This window comes from Gymnoscopelus microlampas (genome assembly GCF_963454915.1).
Source record: "Gymnoscopelus microlampas genome assembly, chromosome: 23".
NCBI lineage: Eukaryota > Metazoa > Chordata > Actinopteri > Myctophiformes > Myctophidae > Gymnoscopelus > Gymnoscopelus microlampas.
This window is the reverse complement of record NC_139960.1, coordinates 3,594,336-3,614,884: the sequence shown is the minus strand read 5'-3', so window position 1 is coordinate 3,614,884 and position 20,549 is coordinate 3,594,336. Positions and strand designations below refer to the sequence as shown.

The following is a 20,549-nucleotide window of genomic DNA, read 5'->3' as shown; positions in this document are numbered from 1 at the left end:
GGAAACACATCCAGAACCCGTGAAAAACGTTTCATGGCATTTAGTTCTTGTAGTGATAAAGAGCCAAATGATGTGTATAGGAGCCAGTATGTGTCTGAATGCTCATACTACGTGTGTGTATGCTCGTGTTCTTCGGCCCTGCTGCAAGTTGCTTCAGGGGGCATCGTGGGGGGTGTTTTGGGGGGGGGGGTCTTCAGAGGTCCTTCAGGTCCTTCTGGATGCCCCAGAGCGTGTCTGCGCTCTTCTTCAGCTGGGCCACCTCATCTGGGTTCAGGGTCATGTTGACCACGCTGCCCACGCCTCCGCTGTTCAGCACGCAGGGCAGCGACAGGAACACCTCCTCACTGATGCCGTACATGTCCTGCAGGAGAAAACAATTACACGTGTGCATCAGGGTTTTTATAGTTAACTGAAACTAACAAAATAACTACAACTAGAACTGGAAAAACATTTTAGTTAACTTAAATAAAAACAAAAACAAGGCTTTACCCAAAAAAAACGTGCGTGCGTGAGTGAGTTCTTGGGACCTACCTTGACCATGGTGGACACGGGGTGGATGCGGCTCATGTTTTTGATGATGCTCTCGGTCAGGTCAGCCACACTCAGGCCGATGGCCCAGTTGGTGTATCCCTTCAGCTTGATCACCTCGTATGCACTGGAACACAACAGGAAGGAAGCTCCGTCACAATCTACACAGAGCAGCACTGGGGCTTTCTGGGTCAAGTGTTGATCAACAGACCACTGCCCAAGATTACACTCAATGTGTGCATAACACGTGAAGCAAAATGTTCTAAACACCGTGCAGACTGCAGAGTGTCGCTTTGCGCCGCGTTTTAAGCTTGCAGATCTGCTGCTTTTGCTATTTTTGAATTTGAATCCCGCTAAGTTTTGGACATAATGAGGTTTCGACCTACAGAGACAATATACATTATGTACACATATTTATTTATTTGTTTTATTTAACCTTTAACCACTTTCTCTTCTGCTCTCACTCTGCTCTCACATACGTTATATGTATATCGTTGCTGTCGGGCAGAAACCTCTTATCTCCATATTCTAACTTTTTGTGTTTTTTCGTAAATTAGTGCCCTACTTCAGGGGTTTTCAACTGGTAGTCCATGGACCACTGGTGGTCCGTGGAGGTATTGCATGTGGTCCCTGATCATGCATTGAGTCACGTAGCAAAGTGAAGAACTTCACAGTCCCTTGTGAAGTTCTGGATGAGTTGCCAGGCAGAATTCCCAGAGCTTACAGTAAAAGCAAAATTAATTTTACCTTTTGTAAATACGTATCTCTGTTACAGTAGTATTTTCATGCTGACATACCTGAAGAGTATGTACAGGGCAAGGTTCGCGCCAGAAAATGACATGAGACGTGAGACTCCACTATAGCCAAGAAGAGACGGACATGGACCACCCGTAATAATGCCATGAGAAACAGTTCACTCAATGTTTGACCTGGTGACCTAAGATCACCAGGTCAAATGTAGTTGAAAGGCAGTTACTGGGAAGTAGGAGGTCAAGAACTTCCACAGAAAAGGGAGGAGAAAGGGAAGTGTACCGGATTGCCTTAGTTATCATTATTAGGAAATGTGCCCATGTAATAGGGTGTATCTGCTCACTCATACACCTCTCTCTTCTCATGGAATACTACAAAATGATGGAGCAAACATGAAAAAAATAATTTCCCCCACTTCTTTACACCTGTAAACCTGTGATGTCATGTAAACCTGATTCTGAATACGGCCCATGGTGTTAATTTAACTATCTTAATTAAGGCTTTCTCGTACTAAAGGCTTCCTCCTAAGGGACCGTTCAGTGTTTAAAATTAGGGGTCACTGGAGGATTTAAAAAAAAGGGATCCTCCCTATGACATAAATATATTTGTTCTTGATTCCAGTCTCAGTGTGTAGCTTGTGAATACATTTAGAATTTTAAAGAACTTTCTGCAACGATTGTCCTTCTGGGGCGGACGCGTCAAAGTTGTCGTCAGGCAGAATCACCGACAACTTTGACGCTGTCGGTGTAGTAGAGTAGCAGAGTTCTGTACCACTGCACTATCATAGCCAGCATATGACTCAGCATTACTGCTACGTAGGTTGAAAGAGAAGCCACTTCCACAGTGCATGGTTTTCACTTAGTAAACATAAAGTTAGGCCACATTTCTTCTGTTCTCATTCCATCAGCATCAGGGCAGCTTCAGCAAGAATCTGACTTCCTATAGATACTAGTCGGACTTCAGAATAAGACTTACGTTAATAATACGATTTGAAACTTAGTATTATGATTAGTCAATTCAAGTTTTATTTTTAAGTCCACCTACTAAAGGTGCACAAAGTCTCTCTCTCTCTTAATGGCAGTTGGACAAAAGCTTTTAATGTTATTTAAAAAGGGAAACATTTGTTCAGTTTTTATTGTGCATACTGTTAAAATAAAATTTGACCTAGCATGACCCTCCATGTTTTCTTGCAGTGGACCCCTCCCATAAACAAGGAACAGTCTCTGGGTCCTAACCCAAGATTATTTTGTGGAATTAGTGTAATTTTATGAACATTAATGATCAACATTTAAAACACACCAAGCTGTCTATGCCTTAACTCTTGATATGCATAATAGCAAGAGGCATTTGTACAGTTTATCTACGGGAGGCAGTTATGGATAGAAACCAATACTTGTAGTAGAGTCTCAAACCACCACACTGCAAAGCCATTAGGCACTTGAGTAGTCACTGGGTCAAAGGCCACATTCTCATAGTGGGTCAACCACACTAAATACATACTCATGGTATTGCCAGACCCTCTGGAAAATAGTTCTCTACAACAGTGGTTATCTAAAGTTAAACTGGAATTTATGTTTTGCATGGCTCAATTTAAGCTGATTCAATGTCTTGCTTTGGGCCCACTCTTGTATATAAGAGATTTAATTGTGACAGTGGTCTTTAGGATTATGATCATGGCAAACCATTATATTTAGTTTAGGAAACGTAAGCCGTTTTCTACTATCTAACTATCTGGCACTTACAGACTGCAACTCTTTGTTCTATGACATGGAGCTTAAGCATACATAAGTTCAATCAGGAAGACTACTCCATTCACAAATCCTCTCCCACATCTGTTTCATTCACCACTCCGCTAAGCCATGCTTTTCTCCTTTCATGTACAGTAATTCCCACCTTTCCTCTAATGAGCGTTTACAACTCTGTCTGGGTTTCATCCTCCACCAGTTCTTTTACTTCTTGCACTTCCCATTCTCCACCCACCACCTCCCACCACCAGCATCAAGACCATCCAGGCAGTGATGGTCATGTGGGGGATTATACGCAGACACATTATGGGTCTCTTTCCCCTCGGTCATTACCCCAAAATGTTTTGTAGTATATTCATTTCATTCTGAGTAGTGAATGATACAGTGTTATATTTGATGACAAGTGTATACATGTATACAGACTAACAGACGTAGCTTCCCCTCTGGATAGCTTTAACTGACAGTGTTTGGTAAGTTAAACCATGGTTTTATGTTTCACCGTCCATTGATACTGCTTGCCATCGCTTGATTGCTCACTGCCTTCTCTCTCACACACACACACACACACACACACACACACACACACACACACAGAAAGAGATTCCACAGACTTTTGCAAGCCCTTTAGCTGCTTTTTTTGGCTCTTTGGCATCCCAAGTTGTTGGAAGCCTCTTCCACCACGCGTCAAACCAACCTATGTACATGTTCTAGGCTGCCAAAGATAAACACAAGTAGATTGCACCTATAGACTAGCTCTGTGATGGTATGGAGGAGCGGCTGGTATTTAATGACTTTGGTCATAAAAGCTTCCTCAAAGGTAGGGTCAAAGGTGCAGTCAGGCCATTTCAAGAATGGAAACTGATCTGGAGCCTTCATTGACAACAACAACTTCTGGTGTATTAGCAGAGATATGTGCAAAGATTTCAGGATTTTCAGTACAGAGTTGAAACATGGAAGGTTTGACACAGGAATGTTTGTACATTCTCACTGACGGTGTAAAATGTTTAGATTAGATCACACACGCACGCGCGCGCGCGCGCGCACGCACGCACGCACGCACGCACGCACACACACACACACACACACACACACACACACACACACACACACACACACACACACACACACACACACACACACACACACACACACACACACACACACACAGTACCTGTCGACTACAGCTTTGTGTGTTTCCTTCCAGTGATCTTTGTCTGCGTCTGTGCCAATCTCAGGGTTCAGCTTCTGTAGGTTGACTCCTGCCACGTTTGCGCCACTCCACACGGGCACTGAAACACACAAGATTTGATCACCTTATTAACACTACTGATTAACATGGCTTAGCATGGTACCGCATGAAAATAACTGTCAAATACATTTGATGTGCTCTTTGAAAGTGGTTCTCAAGCTCTTTCATGTCAAGAACCCCCAAATTACCGTAATATGTATTTGGCCGCAGTCTGAACATATTTTGTTCCAGGGACGCCCATACAAGAAATGTGTTGTTAAAATGTTTCCAAAAAAATCTACAGACATTTAGACACTCTGCCTGTACAGACTACAGAGGAACAAGGCATGGCAACAGTACAATAACCACATATTTCTAAATTAGCAGCATTTCAATTGACCAACAGTACAGCCTTCTTTCACTTGCTACCTTTTTGATCATTTGCTTTTAAAGCCCTGGAGGGTTTGTTTCCAGCTACATGTGAAATATATAATTACTTTATTAAACAATGTGTAACCTGAGATCTTCAGGAAGGGCCCTTTTGACTGTTCCTACACTGAATTGTTAAACTTTACTTAGCCATACAAATGCGTCACTCACTGAAATAAACAAATAAATAAATAACCATAAAATGTGACGTGGCGTGTTTTTTTGTTGAAAATCAGTTACTTTTTGCGATGATTTTGAGCCCTGAATCTTTGGAATAGTTGTCAGATTCAGAGTCATGCTTTGAATCACTGCTTAACCTCTTGAAGCCCAGCATGCCTATTCACATTTGCCAAAAATACAATCTCAAAACGGCTTGTAGATCGGCCATTTTTGGATGAAGATATTTGGTGTAGACAGAAAAAAGCGGTCAGAGTACAACTCAAGTCTGTTTCTCTAAGACTAGAGGGTTTATTAAGTGGTTAAACCCTCTATACTTACGGTAGTTGACTGGAGTCCCCCAGGGGCCTATACAAGGCCCGCTCCTATTTTCCCCTCTACACTAAATATCTTTGCCGAAAATAGCTGATCTACAAGCTTAACAGCCCGTTGCAAAGCGACGCGCTGTGAGCAACACCTCTCCTCCCTCTGTCTACGTACCACTGGTGTCTCCGTGCTCTCCCAGCACCCAGCCGTTGAAGGAGCTGGCGTGGATGCCCAGGCGCTCAGCCATCAGGTAGCGGAAGCGGGCAGAGTCCAGGTTGGTGCCGCTGCCGATGACGCGGTGCTTTGGCAGACCACTGAGCCTCCAGGTCACGTAGGTCAACACGTCAACTGTACAGAGGGTTACAATCAGAGATCATTAACATGGGCACTTGTGCATTATGTCTCTCTCTCTCTGTCACAGACACACACACACACACACACACACACACACACACAAACATCTAATTTTAATAGTTTGACCAAGGGCTGGGCGATATGACTTCAAATCAATAGCATGATAATTTCAAACTTTTGCCTTGATTACAATTAATGAACCATTATTAAAAAAAAAGAAGATAGTGACAATAGCAGATCTACAAGCTCACAACGCGTCACAATGCGACACATTGTGAACTTGTACTTGACAACTTTTTGTACGCCACCATTGTACAATGAAGTATAACGTTAAGTGGTTAATCATAGTAATCGATTTAGTCAATTATACAAAATCTATTTGATTTTTTTGGTGTCCATTAGTTGATATATAAGAAAGGATTATTTGGTTATTGGTTCTAAATATCGGTTTCGATATATTTTCAGTTAATTGCCCAGCCTTAGATTGGCCTTCTATTTTAATTATGTGTATGCTCATATAAATGGAGCCAGACCACAACTGACAGACATGGACGACCGCACGTGACTAAACATTAGAAAAAGTATTATTGTTTTTACACAACAAAACGTGTAGAGAAAGTCTGTGCGCTCTGCTAGTGGGCGGCGCGTTCGTACCGGGGTTGGAGACGACGATGATGGTGCAGTTGGGGCTGTACTTCATGATCTGAGGGACGATCATCTTGAAGACGTTGACGTTCCTCTGCACCAGGTTGAGGCGGCTCTCGCCCTCCTGCTGGCGCACGCCCGCCGTCAATACCACCAGGCGAGAGTTGGCCGTCACAGAGTAGTCTGAGAGAGAGAGAGAGAGAGAGAGAGAGAGAGAGAGAGAGAGAGAGAGAGAGAGAGAGACAGAGAGTTACTTCAATAGATGTTGTGCCCCTGAGGGAGAGAATCACAACATCAAACACAAAGAGTTGACTGTGTGTGGCTACATGTATCAGCCTACGTACGGTCCAGGACAAACCTTTATCAGCGACGATCTTGGAGGTCTTGAGGAAGAGGCTGCCGTGCTGCAGGTCCATCATCTCGCCTTTCAGACGGTCCTCCATCACGTCAACAAGCGCCAGCTCATCAGCCAAGTCCTAAAGGAGCGAAGAGGAAGAGGGGATGGAGAGGAGAGGAGAGGGCGCAAAGAAGAAAGGGTGTAAGGAGGGAACAAAGTTGAGAGGAGGAGGGGAAGTTGTGTAGGGAGGGGGGGGGGGTGGGGTGGCGAATGAGGCAGTGAGGAAGGAAGAGCATTGAGTGACATGTGACGAGACAAGATCGTGGAAAGAGAGGTCGAGTGGAACGAGAAGAGGAGGTGTGAGGGAGGAAGAGAGAAGAGGTCACGTTAATTTGTGTGCAAATCTGGAAGTGGTAGAAATATGAGACATTGATGCTACCGTTTAGGCTTTGTAAACGAAACTTGCACAAGGCAGATATGTCAAATAACTTAAAAGAAATGACCTGTACCAATAATCTAAATAAATGATGTAGTAACTATTATCTTTAAATGTTTGAAAATGTATGAACATTTTCAACAGATTAATTCATTAATACAGATGAATGGAAAAGATTTTGACAATAATGGAAAATAATTGCGATTATCTCAAATAAGTGCCATTAGGCGGTTATGTAATAATTGTAACAGGCCTACGTATAATTAAGAGTTACAAGTATAACAAAAAAGAAAAAGAAAAAAGAACAACAACAGACTTGCATGTAGCATATGGATGGCATACTGGACTGAACAGTAAGTATGTCATCATGACCATCTGTCCCTTCTCATGAAACCCAATGCCAAGCCTGCGGGATCCTCAGACAGACAGACAGATAGACAGACAGACAGACAGACAGACAGACAGACAGACAGACAGACAGACAGACAGACAGACAGACAGACAAATAGACAGGTGGCTAGGAACGCCAGATTTCACTTCTTTGTTGTTCTTACCCGCAGCAGGATGCTGACGGCACAGGCCATGCCCACCTGGCCCACTCCCACCACAGTCACCTTGTTCCTGGGGGGCTCCAGGGGTGCACTGTTCATGGGGGTAATGAGTTTCTCCAGCACTGAAGACATGATCACAGCTGGGGGGGTTGAGAAAGCAGGATGACAGAAGCAGAGGGTAAGGGAGAGGGGGAGAGAGAGAGGGAGAGAGAGAGAGAGAGAGAGAGAGAGAGAGAGAGTTATAATTACACCTATCAGGCAGAAGGGGGTCAATTGAACTTGCCGAGGTCAAACAGCTACAACTGCTGCTCTGTGGAGCGTGGACTCAGAATTCAACACCAAAAGAGGATGTTACCAGATGACCGTATCTGACCTGCATTTTCCAACAATATACAGGTCAAGGGATTGAATAGCAATGACGAGTTTACAGTCAATAAGGATAACTAGGGTTTTATGTTTGGACAGTCAAACATGGTCTTAGCAACAGGTAAACATTAGCTCTTGACTTTCTATGCTCTCTCTCTCTCTCTCTCTCTCTCTCTCACGCCCCCCCCCTCTCGCTCTCTCTCTCCCTCTGTCACCCGCCCTCTCTCTCTCTCTCTCTCTCCCTCTCTCACCCCCCCCCTTCTCTCTCTCCCTCTGTCACCCCTCCCTCTATCTCTCTCTCTCTCTCTCTCTCTCTCTCTCTCTCTCTCTCTCTCTCTCTCTCTCCTCTCTCTCTTGTTCACACTTCCTCACTCCAACTAGTTCTGACCAGCCTGAAACAGCATCTGCTAAGGCTAGTAGAAAATGTAGCTCGCGATATTTCCAGTCCAAGGGCAATTCAGGTCAGCAACTTGGCCACAGACCACAGTCTGTGGCCATGTTCCAACAGCATAATTTAGGTTATATTCTAATCTAGACCCACAACCCTACCATCAAGAACAACACTTTATTGTCGAGGACCCCTAAATTGATATTTATTTGGCTGTGGACCTCCAACTGAAAAGGTGTTGTGTGCTAGCCTACGACCCCCATAAGAGGAGATTTGCGTTACAAATGTTAAAAAATCTTCAAAATATTTCAAAAGAAGTAATCTAATCTGTCATGGTTCCTGTACATAACAATGCATGATAGTCTTATCATCACTCATATCCATGCATCCACCATGATCTTTGTACCACATTGACAGGGTTGTCAGCTGTCCCATTTCATCAGGATATAATTTCACATGTTTTGCCCTGAGGTAAAGAGAAATATGACAACACAGCCAATCTGGGCAGCCAAAACAATTGTGCCGCAAGCAGGTCTGGCAATCGTAACCCCATAACATTTTATGTCAGCATTTAATTTAAGGCATAAACGGAAACGGCTATCAATTTCATCTAAAAGCTTTAAGCAATTGGATTACAGTGACAAGACATGTTTTCTTATTGTGTATGGCCATTTGTACCAAGTGTACTTGGTGTGCTAGTACTAGGCGTATTGACACAAAGCCACAATAGCATGAAGGTTTATTTAACAGATCATGTTTCCTTAACTTTGATGTGTCCACAACAAAAGCAGGGAATAGTAACACAAAACAAAGCTTGCACTTTCAAAAACTGTGTGCTTCCCGCAGCAAGCAACACTACTTCCTCTTCCTGTTAGATCCTCACGTAATGTGCACCTGTTCCCCAGTCCCGAAATTTGAAAATATACGTACACACAAGACACGACCATAACACTCAATGGCTGGTTCTTTGCTTGTGAAGATCATCACAGACACACACACACACACACACACACACACACACACACACACACACACACACACACACACACACACTCTCCCTCTTTCTTGCTATACTCTACCCCTATGGAAAAGGGATTTTCTTCTGCCTGTTGGATTACCATGGCCAGATGTTGCAGGCCGGGTTATTATTTGACATCTTCATAACTAAAAGGCTGAAATCTGAAAGCTGAGTCTATTCTGTTCTGCACCGGTACACTTGCGTACTGATCGTGCACTCTGGTCATGCTTTAATAAAGGCAGATATCATTTCATAACCAAGGTCAGAGGTATACAGTTATAACAGCGGTACAAGGGAGGCGCCCTTGCCAATAAGGCAAGGATGTCAGCTGTTGTGGAAATATATGAAGGTTACTTAATAACAGGCTACATAGGGGCAAAACAAAACTGCTTTAAAACTGTCCAATAGCCCATTTTAAGCTCATTTCTGCAGTAATTTCCTCAAATCCAGTTCTACATTACATTATAATCAAATATAGAGATTTGATATAATATATACTATACAGTAAAATACAATATAAGTATAGACTAAAGAGGCACTATTTATATCAAATCTATCAAATATAAATATAGCCTATAGCCTACAACATAACATAATCTTTGTAAGCCCTACATCATAAATGGTCAGCTGAAACAAAGAAAGCAACCTGGTGGTGACATTGTGTACTGTAGGTTATTGCAGAACGCTCACACGAAGACGAAATAATATGAAGTGATTTCTCTCTGTATTTCATCAGTGTTCATTTGATTCATTGTTATTTTCTATTGCTATTACGTAACGGGGCCGGCGAGTCCTTCATTCGCTCTTGCCAGGCCCTACAATGGAGATATGGTCGTTCTAGGAGGGGAGGGGACACGGAACCACTAGAATAAGAATTCAGCAACACACAAGATGTGTAGTAAAGTTACATTTTACATTTACAATAGTTGTGTTTCTGCAGACTGAAAAAACACATGCAGTTCAACACAAGCATGCCTCTGTATAATCATGGGACTCCTGGGATATTCGTGTATTTCCTGATGTCGACATCTCTTTCCGCAATATTCACCCCCGTTTTAAACGTAATTAACAGGTCAATTGTCAATTCAATTCAGCTGTAAAGCTAGAAACTGGTTAACTGGCTTAAAATGGTCAGGGTGCCATCTCTCTAAACCTAAAAATAAAGCGGTTTTAAAAGTTTGATAGCGCCGTTAATGCATCGCCTCGGTCAGATCGTGATTCGTGACCAGAGGGGGCTACACGAATACAAGAACGCTCGCCCCAAAACACGCTCACCCCGGGGTAAACCCGGCAACCTCGGAACGGTCGCCACCACGTATTCCTGAACGTAACCTCAGTAAAACTATGCCTAATCTCTCAAGAACAGGGTTCCCAGATTGAACTATGCCTAAACCTAACCTTATTCCTGAACGTTACCTCAGTAAAACTATACCTAAACCTAACCTTATTCCTAAACGTAACCCCAGTAAAACTATTCCTATATAAAGCCTAACCTCAATCCTAAACATAACCTCAGTAAAACTATGCCTAAAGTAAACCTAACCGTATTCTTAAACATAACCACAGTAAAATTATGCCTAACTAAACCTAACCTTATCCCTAAACATAACCTCAGTAAAACTATGCCTAAACCTAACCTAATTCTTAAACATAACCTCAGTAAAACTATGCCTAAACCTAACCTTATTCCTAACCTCAGTAAAACAAGAATACAAGAAACGCTGGAGGGACAAATGGGGGCGAGTGTGTTTTGGGGCGAGCGTTCCGGTTACCGGCTACACTGTACTCTGTGAGCGAAAGAAAAATGCACACAAGATCATTTAAATAAAAAGTGGCACCGGCACTTTTGTTTTTAACATTCTAAGAATAATTCACAAATTTTCTGCCAAAATATAACCCACATGGTTCCCTAACACACGCTCAAATAGGCATGTAACTAGCGTATATATTATTTGGGTATAAAATGGTTTCCTTGCTTCGTGCATTCCATCTATCAGAGACTGGAGCATCCATTGCTGCTGGTTCGATGCACACGCTCCACATAACAACAAAACTAACTGAACCTTTGAAGAGAAAAGCCGAGTAACAGATGCAGTACGTACATTTCTTTTGCAGATATTTCTATGAGAAATATATCCTTTTATTGGTCCAGAGAGAAATGATGTTGCAGCGTCGACAGTCGGCAGTGAGAGAGGAAGACTTGTGGAGAGGCAGAGCTGAAAGAGAGAGGAGGAGGAGGAGGAGGAAGAGGAGGTGTATCACACACTCTGTTACCAATGTGACCGTTCACATGAGACTGATGTCATTATATATAGGAGACTCTGCTCTGATGATGCAAGACATTTACAATGTGATTGATTCATTGATTCATTGATTGATTTATAGCCGGATTTGGTTTGTTGTCCCCTTTTTTTTTTTTACTTTACTGGAGTATTTCCAATTTTCTGTAACTCCACTACAATGATTTGAAAACATTAGTTACTAGTTACTTTGTAGATTTTGATTATTATTTATTACACAACAACATACATTGTCCATTTATTCAGCCCTATATACATTTCGGCCAATTGATCTACAAGCTCACAATGGGTCGCGATGCAATGCATTGTGAGCTTGTAGATCTGCTATTTTCAAAATATTTGTATATATTTGAAAACTCCAATACTTTGAATCCCAGACTTGTAATGGACTACTTGTAACAGAGTATTTCTACAGTGCAGTACTGTGAGTACTTTTTCCACCACTGTTATAGTGTGTCGGTTGTCTCTCTCCCTCTCTTAACCTTTTGGGATGGTTGGACTTCACCCTTGACAAGCCCACTCTCCCTAGCCTGGTAAACCCTCCCTCCGGAAATCTCATTTCCATTTGATTAAATGGAAATGAGATTTCCGGAGGGAGGGTTTACCAGGCTACACTCTCCCATGCTGCCCAGTTTATCTTATTTTATGATATGATTTTTGTATGATGTGTATTCTGCATTATTATTATTCTGTATCTAGCTATCTAGCTATATTTATTTATTTAATTCATTCATTCATTTATTCATTCGTTCATTCATTTATGTATTTATTCATTTATTTATTTATCTATCTATCTATAGATATTTAAAATGATCAGGGACAATACACATTACTCGATCGGCCAGTTAACAAAGGGGCTAATGTTCAACTCTTGTCCTGTAGCCAAGTCATAAAAACATAAAAAACATTACGTGTAGCCTACAAGCCAAACATAACACAGACATAGACTAACTAGTCATTATCTAAAAGACAAGAGAAACACGTAAAAGATACTGGCAGGTCAACACAACGATAGACTACCTCGAAACAGGCAGACAGACGTGCAGTACATATATGACAAATGCAGAGCAGCAGATTACATGCAGGCAGAAAATAAGCATGCCATGCACACACGCAGCCGTGACAGTATATGAGCAAGCAAAACATGTTATTTGTGATGTATCATGTATGATTAATCTAACAGTAATTGATTAGTCAAAGAAGGGAGTAGGACTAGAAACAAATACATAAGAGACAGCCAAATATTAAGCAATGCACAGTTTTAAAGAGCATTGGGAAGTTGAGTTATAAGTCATGCTCACACAACTGATTGGCAATAAGCAATTCCTTAAGATTGTGTTTAAATATGTTGTACATTTTACTGGAGCGTATGGGTACTGCAAAACATTGCAAAAGTGTGCTACTTTCACTGAGAATGCAAACTGGCTAAAATAGTTTGTCCGGAATGACTCAATGACCTCTCAAGACATAGTATGTCCAGTGTCCACTACTTTGAGTACTTTGTTTGGTGGAGGAGGTTCATGGGACCAATTTTATTGGTATCTCACAATCAGAGGTTGAAAAGGTCCTGAGCTTGGAATTAGTTCAGGTCAGTAGGTTATAAGACAATAAGCTGTCTTAGTAAAGCTGAGGAAGGCTTAGATGACTTGAGACTGTATTAAGAGAGAGTTTTTTACAGATTAAACCGTCTCGCTCACAGCATAGGATTGTTTGTAATGTTGTCCCAAAGTACCCTTGCAACTACTTTACATAATCACGCACCTTGACACAGTGGGGCCTTCCTACCTTCCCGGGGCCCTCCTGAGGTCAAGAAATACTACAGATTCTACCGTCTGTCTCTGTCTCAAAGAGATCGTCCAACGCGCTACAGCCAGTTAAAGTTACAAGGGCTGGGTGCTCAACAGCGACTACTTGAATAAGAAGGAAAATACCTGGGCACTTCAGAAGAGACTACCCAAATAAAATAATGGAGCACTCGACTGGGTCTGGAGGGAGGGTACGTATATACCCTCCCTTCTGTCCTTTGTTCCGTTTGACTCTGAGAAAAACGCAAGTCGAAACGTCAGTCACCCCTGCAAAATAATAATGAAATGTGCAGACCCAGGCGAGTGCTCCAGTATTTTATTTGGGTACGTCTCTTTTGAAGTGTCCAGGTATTTATATGCGTGCGTGCGTGCGTGCGTGCGTGTGTAGTGTAGTGTAGTGTGTGAATTATTTATTTATGTGTCTGGCCACTCCCTTACCGGATTATTCAGACTCATTTTGAAAAAAGCGAGTTTACCACTGGCATCACAGTGACAAAAATAAACAAAAATAATAATAATGCATTAAACAATTCAAAACTACAAAACAGACAAAAATATGTGTTCAAAATAGAGAATGAGAGAGAGGAAAGCTTTGCAGCTTGACAACTATGTTGTTAGAGGAGGTAGACCTATTTGCATTGTCTGGGTGTGGCTGGATTAGTGTGGACTTTAAACCTCTAGAAGCAACAGACATGCTTCAATAAAAGTAACATCACCCTTTCATCAGGTGAAAAAGAATATTTGCTTGAGCTGAACTTCAATCGGAAGTGCATGCTGTAAAACAGCAGCACAACTGTTTTTTGAGACCTATGTCCTTTTCAATGATTAATTTATTAGTTCAATAACAACAATGAACACGCTGAATGAACATGGGCAAGCAAGCAAGCCATTGAGATAAGAATCCTCATAATATATCCTTGTATGTGTCCCCATATATAATTTGCCCTGAGGACACAGAAGTGCTGTATAGGTATAGTACACTACAGCTAAAACAATAACTATATTATAGGCTATTAGAAACATGTTGAGTGGTGCGCTGGCTTTTCATGCATAATGCATTTAATAAACTTCCCTTCCTCTGCCATGTTCCCCACTAGACAGTCATAGCTCACTGCTTCATGTACAGTAAATACGTTTCTGTGGTAGTCTATGTACACAATCAAATCCTCAGTGTTAATGTATCCACTTATAACTCTGAGGTTTTTGCTGTGAGGCTCATTTCCCCAAATGAACAGCTCAATCTGTTGTTGTGGTAGCCTACTGATACCCTGGACAATAAAACTGCACCACGCTTCCCAGGCCTCTGGACCTTTGTTATTCACTCACACAGCCACACATTAGCAGCGTGGGCTCTGGACCTGGAGAGGGCAAATTAGGGAAATGAAAACAAGTGTCTTGGTAGACAGTGACAGAAACGTACAAGGTCCAATGGTCAATGGGTCAATGAGAGAAAGTGGAAGTCTGTGAAATAAGAGATAGAGACACTTTCTCTGAACATACTCTGAACGATGACACTATACAGCTTTGAGGGGAGACTCAGTCTTTTCCAAAACCTTTGATTCTCATCACACAATCATAGATGGAACTTTGCAAGCGATATTGTGTGATCTTCTAGGCACTGGAACAAAATGTTCCTAAACATGAACATGAAACATGAAAAAAACATGAAAAAACACATGCTGTTCCCTCCATCCCTCTCTGGATGCTGCAGACGAGTCTTGCATGATGAGGATGATGCAGCAGCCCTGACCCAATGGGAGGCTGTAGTCACTCCTCCCTCCTCGTCCAATGAGGTTAGAGGATGCTGATCACTGACAGACGCCCTGTCGACTGCAGGGAAGGGCATTGTGTGTAAAACGTAGGGCAAGACAGCGCGTGAGGTCACAGCGTGGAGGAGAGCGATGAGCAGCACTAGATTGGACTGCGTGTGAGAAGGTGTGGCAATGAAGCTGTTCAGTGGTGTAAAGTAACTAAGTACATTTACTCAAGTACTGTACTTGTGTACAATTTTTAGGTATATTTTACTTTATTGGAGTATTTCCTATTTTCAATTTTCAACTTTTACTTCTACTCCACTACATCTCAGAGACAAATATATAAAACATACATTAACCACTGCAGCCCTGGCTCCGGCTATTTGAAAATAGACGATCTATTTTCAAAAGATTTTTATACATTTTGAATACTACTACTATTTTGAATACCGGACTTTTACTTGTAACAGAGTATTCTTCATTGTAGTATTGATACTTTTACTTATGTAAAAAATGTGAGTACTTCGTCCACCACTGAAGCTGTTATATAACATAAAGCCCCCCCCCCCCCCCACACACACACAAGCTGGCCCACCCTTCGCTATGAGCTCATGTCTCTTTGCCTCTCTCCTCTCAGTCTCCCTCCCCCTGAAACAATCACGTGGGATGTCAAAATAATTAACATTCAATCATGATGTTACTCCCTACAGTCTCACCATCGGCTGGTGACAATGAGGACACAAGAGCAGTGACAAATGTGGACATGCAGTAGGTTTGGTCTGCACAAAGCTGTCTCTGACAAATGAACCCAGTATATCAGTCCTCAGCTGCTCATGTCTCATGGTGCTTATATTATTTAATACCTGTGGATATGAACACACACTTGCCGCTGGAGGCTTGCAGGCCTGCCCAAAGAAATTCAGTTTAGTCTGTGTGAAAAGAAAATGACTTCTTTGTTCTATAAATAAGGTTCAGTATATTGATTCTCTACAATTGCGTAAATCTTATGTTTATTGTAATTATGTGGATTAACACACACACACACACACACGCGCGCACACACGCACGCACTCACACACACACACACACACACACACACACACACACACACACACACACACACACACACACACACACACACACTCACACACACACACACACACACACACACACACACACACACACACACACACACACACACACACACACACACACACACACACACACACACACACACTCACTCACACTCACACTCACACACACACACTCACTCCAGCTCACTCACACTCACACTCACACTCACACACACACACACACACACACACACACACACACACACACACACACACACACACACACACACACACACACACACACACACACACACACACACACACACACACACACACACACACACACACACCAGTGTAAACCAGTCAGAACAAGCCCACAGATCGCTTTAACGGTTCCATACAGGCAGTTGAGATTAACGGATTGTGTCCAATAAAAAAAGATTAGTGGATTTTGTGGGGGAAACTACTTAATGGAAGGTTATAGTAGACTAAACAGCAGAAAAACGCTCTGTGAAGCAGTACTGTAGTGTAGAGGGGGGAACATTTGTTCAAGGCCATGATCTTGAACAACATAATACTATTATGGCTGCATACGTAATTACGTATATTCCTTTATTTGGAGTATATGAAAAAAAACAGCTTTTAGCACTGTTTAGCATTTGTTTGATCATGTGTTGGGGAAACCGCTGGTGTGGACACTTCAGAATACTTACTGTTTACACAGCAACACACTCTATCAGTATTGGCTTGACCTTGGGCTCAGCTAAAACCCATGAGAGATTTTTGTTTCTTTCTGCCAAAGGCTTCTATGATAGGCTTTCATTTCACAGTGCTCAGAGGGCCCATCTGTGAATACTTTTGCTGATATATCTATACTGTAAAATGTAAATTATTTAGTGTACAACTGTGGGAAAATAAACAGGATATAGTTTGATTGCTGATCAGAATTATCATTCTAATAATGTTTAAATCCGTTTGCTGATTTATTGCCACTGACATAGCAGAGTCAACTAGTGTTTTTAAGTTTTCCGAAAACTGCTGACTCGAAGTCATTGCTTAGGGTCAACAATAGGGTCAACAATTAGGGTCAACAATGTCAGTGGTTTACGTTACTAAAGTCTAGGCAAGATAAGATAAGAGAAACAGACATTGTTTCTCGCCATACTCTGAATGATGTGTGAAACATCAGAAATACATGGTACGACTTAGGTTTAAACAACCAAGATTTTAAAAGTGTAACCGTGATTAGCTTAATCCCTCTTGGAAAGTGTTACAAATTCAAACTGCATATTTGCTTTCCATTGCATTACTCCCGTAATGAGGCAACACAGTTATGACAAGCTTGGATAGAAGCTTTGACATAGCAGCTTTATGCTGTTTATCACTGGGTCCCTTGTGAGCACTCAGACTCCACAATGACAAAATGAAGACAAGGTCAGCCAAAGAACATACTTTAAAACCATAACATGTAAATGTGCATGTATGTATGTATGTGTACTTTCTTTTTTTGCATGGAGCTTGCATTCTAATATTGCATCTACCCAGCGTGTACTTCCTTAAAATACATTGTCCTTCTGAGGGACATGATTTGATGCAGGTACCCATATGTTCTAATTAAGATAAAGCCTGCATTCATTCTAACCCCCCCCCCCCCTTCAAAGCAAACTTAATTTCAAAATTTGGCTCGGGAAGTCACTCTCCAACAGACTGAATCAGAATCAACTTTATTGTTGAAAGCTGTAGTCTCATCCTCTGTCTCCTGTAGTCCACGATCAGCTTCCTTGGTCTTGTTGAAATTGAGGGTGAGGTTGTTCTCCTGACACCAGCGTGCCAATGATCTGACCTTGTCCCTGTAGACAGACTCATCATTGTTGACAATCAGGCATCAGGCACACTACTGTCGCGTCCCAACTCTCTCCCGTGTCGTCCCAACTCTCTCCCTGTTTCCTGTCTCTCTACTATCGAATAATGCCAGAAAAGCCCAAAGAATTATTGAAAATAAAAAATAAATATTCCATAAACTGTTCTGTTGATGCTTACTTCAAGTAGCTATGGTTCAGAATCAATGTTACTTATTTAACTTCTTAGCAAACAGTACTCCATAAACACTCACAATTATTTTATAAGCATTAAAGAAGAACTTTGACTACTTCAAACTTTTACAAGCAATTGTAATTGAAAGGTTGCAAGTAGAAAGGTAGTCTATATGAACTGGGCCCATATCATTATTGTGTGTTCAGGTTGAGGCAAAATGCAAAAAACAAAGAAAAACAAAAAAACTATTGGTACACAAAGCCAGATTATATAATGAGCAGTGTTGAGTGGATAAACTACATGCATGCTCAGTTGTTGAGAGAAACAATGGCCTGTCCATGCAGTTATTAGTGTCAATAAAGAAGTGAAAGGAGATGCCAGAGTTTTCAAATGGCTGAAATTCTCCAAGGGCAACCCTATATGACCTGTCAGTGCTGTGTCAAGGCCACTGACCAATGAACACACACACAATTCCCAGAGAGTGCCTACCTACTACCAATGAATGCTTAAAAATTATCTGGCAATGACAAATCATATACGTAGAGTTTTCAATTGGAAACAATACAATTTACTGTGTAGCACCTCAGACTTTCTATAAACAATGAGTCACCTTAGTATGTGCTATTACAAGGTAGAAAGTGATTATGGTTCTTTCCACATTCTTTAAGCTAATAAAGTTTAATTCTCTTTATGTTTTCTCCCCATGTAAAAGCAACATTGAGTACATTGAAAATGACTATATAAATCTGAAATATTCTTTTTATTATCATGATTAAGTTCTAGGTCATTTTTATAGGGTAAAGAGAGGCCTTTGCCTTAGAATGTACTACTGGGAGAACCTTTCCTAGTTCAGTCTAAGCAAACTCTATCTGGCATTTCATGTACTGTAAATAAAAATGTGTACGTTCACATGGTATGGCTCACACATTATACAGCACATTATGTGACAGAATAATTCATTAGCCTGTCCAACCTATGACCTGTTTAGTCCTGTACAGACAACCTAAACAGCAAAAACCTTCCTAACTTCTCAGAGAGCCTGGGATCAACTAAAGAGACCTGATCCCTCCTCCCACTGCAAATTCCACTCCTACAGGCCGAGCCAAGCCAAGCCTGGCCCCCCTCGCTCATGTGACTCACTATGAACACTACTATTTCAGAGTGACCTCCAGAACCCAGCACAAGGGTAGAGAGAGACAATGGGCCAGACGCCTGCCTGCCAGCGTCCATGCATGAATGCACCGCAGCCATGCATGCGTCGGCAGCACTCTCCCTTGCCCTTGTTCCGCTCTTGGGGCTGGTCGAGACACACTATTAACCATTTCCTTCCTTCTTTGTTTCAGGAGACAGAGCACAAGAGCAACTAGTTTCAAAACAAAAGCTTCCAAACTAGCAAGGATAATTAATAATGACGAATCACGAGTAACTGTGCAAGCCTGAAGCGTATTCGTTTTAATTAACACATGTAATTAACGTGTTCTATTATTGAATGCTTCGAATTATGCATTTATTAATCCGTTTTCAGATATCTCTATTGCAGTGGTTCTCAAAGTGAGGCCCAGGGACCCTCAGCGTTCCTTGAGGCGGATCCAAATGGACCCTCAGGTCCCTCACGGGTCTGTAACTCTTGAGGGGGCACAAATGGATTGCAATATTCCATTTGGGCACTCTCAGAATTATGGGGGTTCTTGAAATGAAAAGGTTTGAGAACTACTATTGCTAAATCTTTTTATTATTATTATTATTCAGCATGTCTGCTGAAACATGGCTCTTATTGGACTGTAGGAGCTTAACTGTACCTGACTGAGAGCACAGCTGTTTCCACTGGCACTCCTCTAAATAGACATACAGTATGGATGTACTTCCACTATCACAAGCTTCTGGCACTCAGTGACGAGGACAATGCCAATGTGCACAACTGATTATGCTATCAGGGGCTTGTAACATGAGCTCTCTTAACGCAACTGTCAGCTTGTTTTAGTGTCTCTCTATATACAGTACAGTAGAATGTACAGTACAATGCATTGGTTCTCAAAGAGGGGTCCGCAGACTCCCCCCAGGGGTCCTTAAATGGGTTCCAGGGGGTCCCCAGCTAAATAAGCTGGAGACATCACAATCTGTTTAACAACGTTAAACCTATTTTATACTTTGGCTATTCAAACAATAGCCGATCTTCAAGCTCACAACGTGCCGCAAAGCTCTGTGAGCTTGTAGATCTGCTATTTTGGAAACGGACATAGGCATATTGAAGAACAAAGAAGTTAAAAAAAAGGGAAATCAAGGGAAATCAATAAGAACGTTTTGACCACAAATGTTCTCTTCTGG

At 41.8% G+C, this 20,549-nt stretch overlaps 2 protein-coding genes across 2 annotated transcripts in view; both read right to left on the bottom strand.

Moving 5' to 3' along the window:
- Positions 1 to 20,549, bottom strand: part of tmpoa (thymopoietin a) — a 241,705-nt gene that overhangs the window by 184,860 nt on the left and 36,296 nt on the right. The window lies entirely within an intron of this gene.
- Positions 191 to 11,521, bottom strand: LOC311039659 (L-lactate dehydrogenase B chain). Its single transcript, XM_084049600.1, has 8 exons — positions 11,361 to 11,521; positions 7,490 to 7,626; positions 6,521 to 6,638; positions 6,172 to 6,345; positions 5,338 to 5,511; positions 4,195 to 4,312; positions 532 to 655; positions 191 to 361 (listed from the first exon to the last, which is right to left on the bottom strand). Exons 2-8 carry the CDS (start codon positions 7,616 to 7,618, stop codon positions 194 to 196), a joined length of 1,005 nt encoding a protein of 334 aa, XP_083905726.1. The 5' UTR covers positions 7,619 to 7,626; positions 11,361 to 11,521; the 3' UTR covers positions 191 to 193.

What these genes read in the sequence shown, in the direction of transcription:
- LOC311039659 (XM_084049600.1), bottom strand. Translation starts at nt 7,618, where the DNA reads ATGTCTTCAGTGCTGGAGAAACTCATTACCCCCATGAACAGTGCACCC. An exon ending in CACAAAGCTGTAGTCGACAG is followed by an intron (nt 656 to 4,194) that starts GTACTGTGTGTG and finishes GTTGTGTTCCAG; the next exon opens with TGCATACGAGGTGATCAAGC. An exon ending in CCGTGTCCACCATGGTCAAG is followed by an intron (nt 362 to 531) that starts GTAGGTCCCAAG and finishes TTTCTCCTGCAG; the next exon opens with GACATGTACGGCATCAGTGA.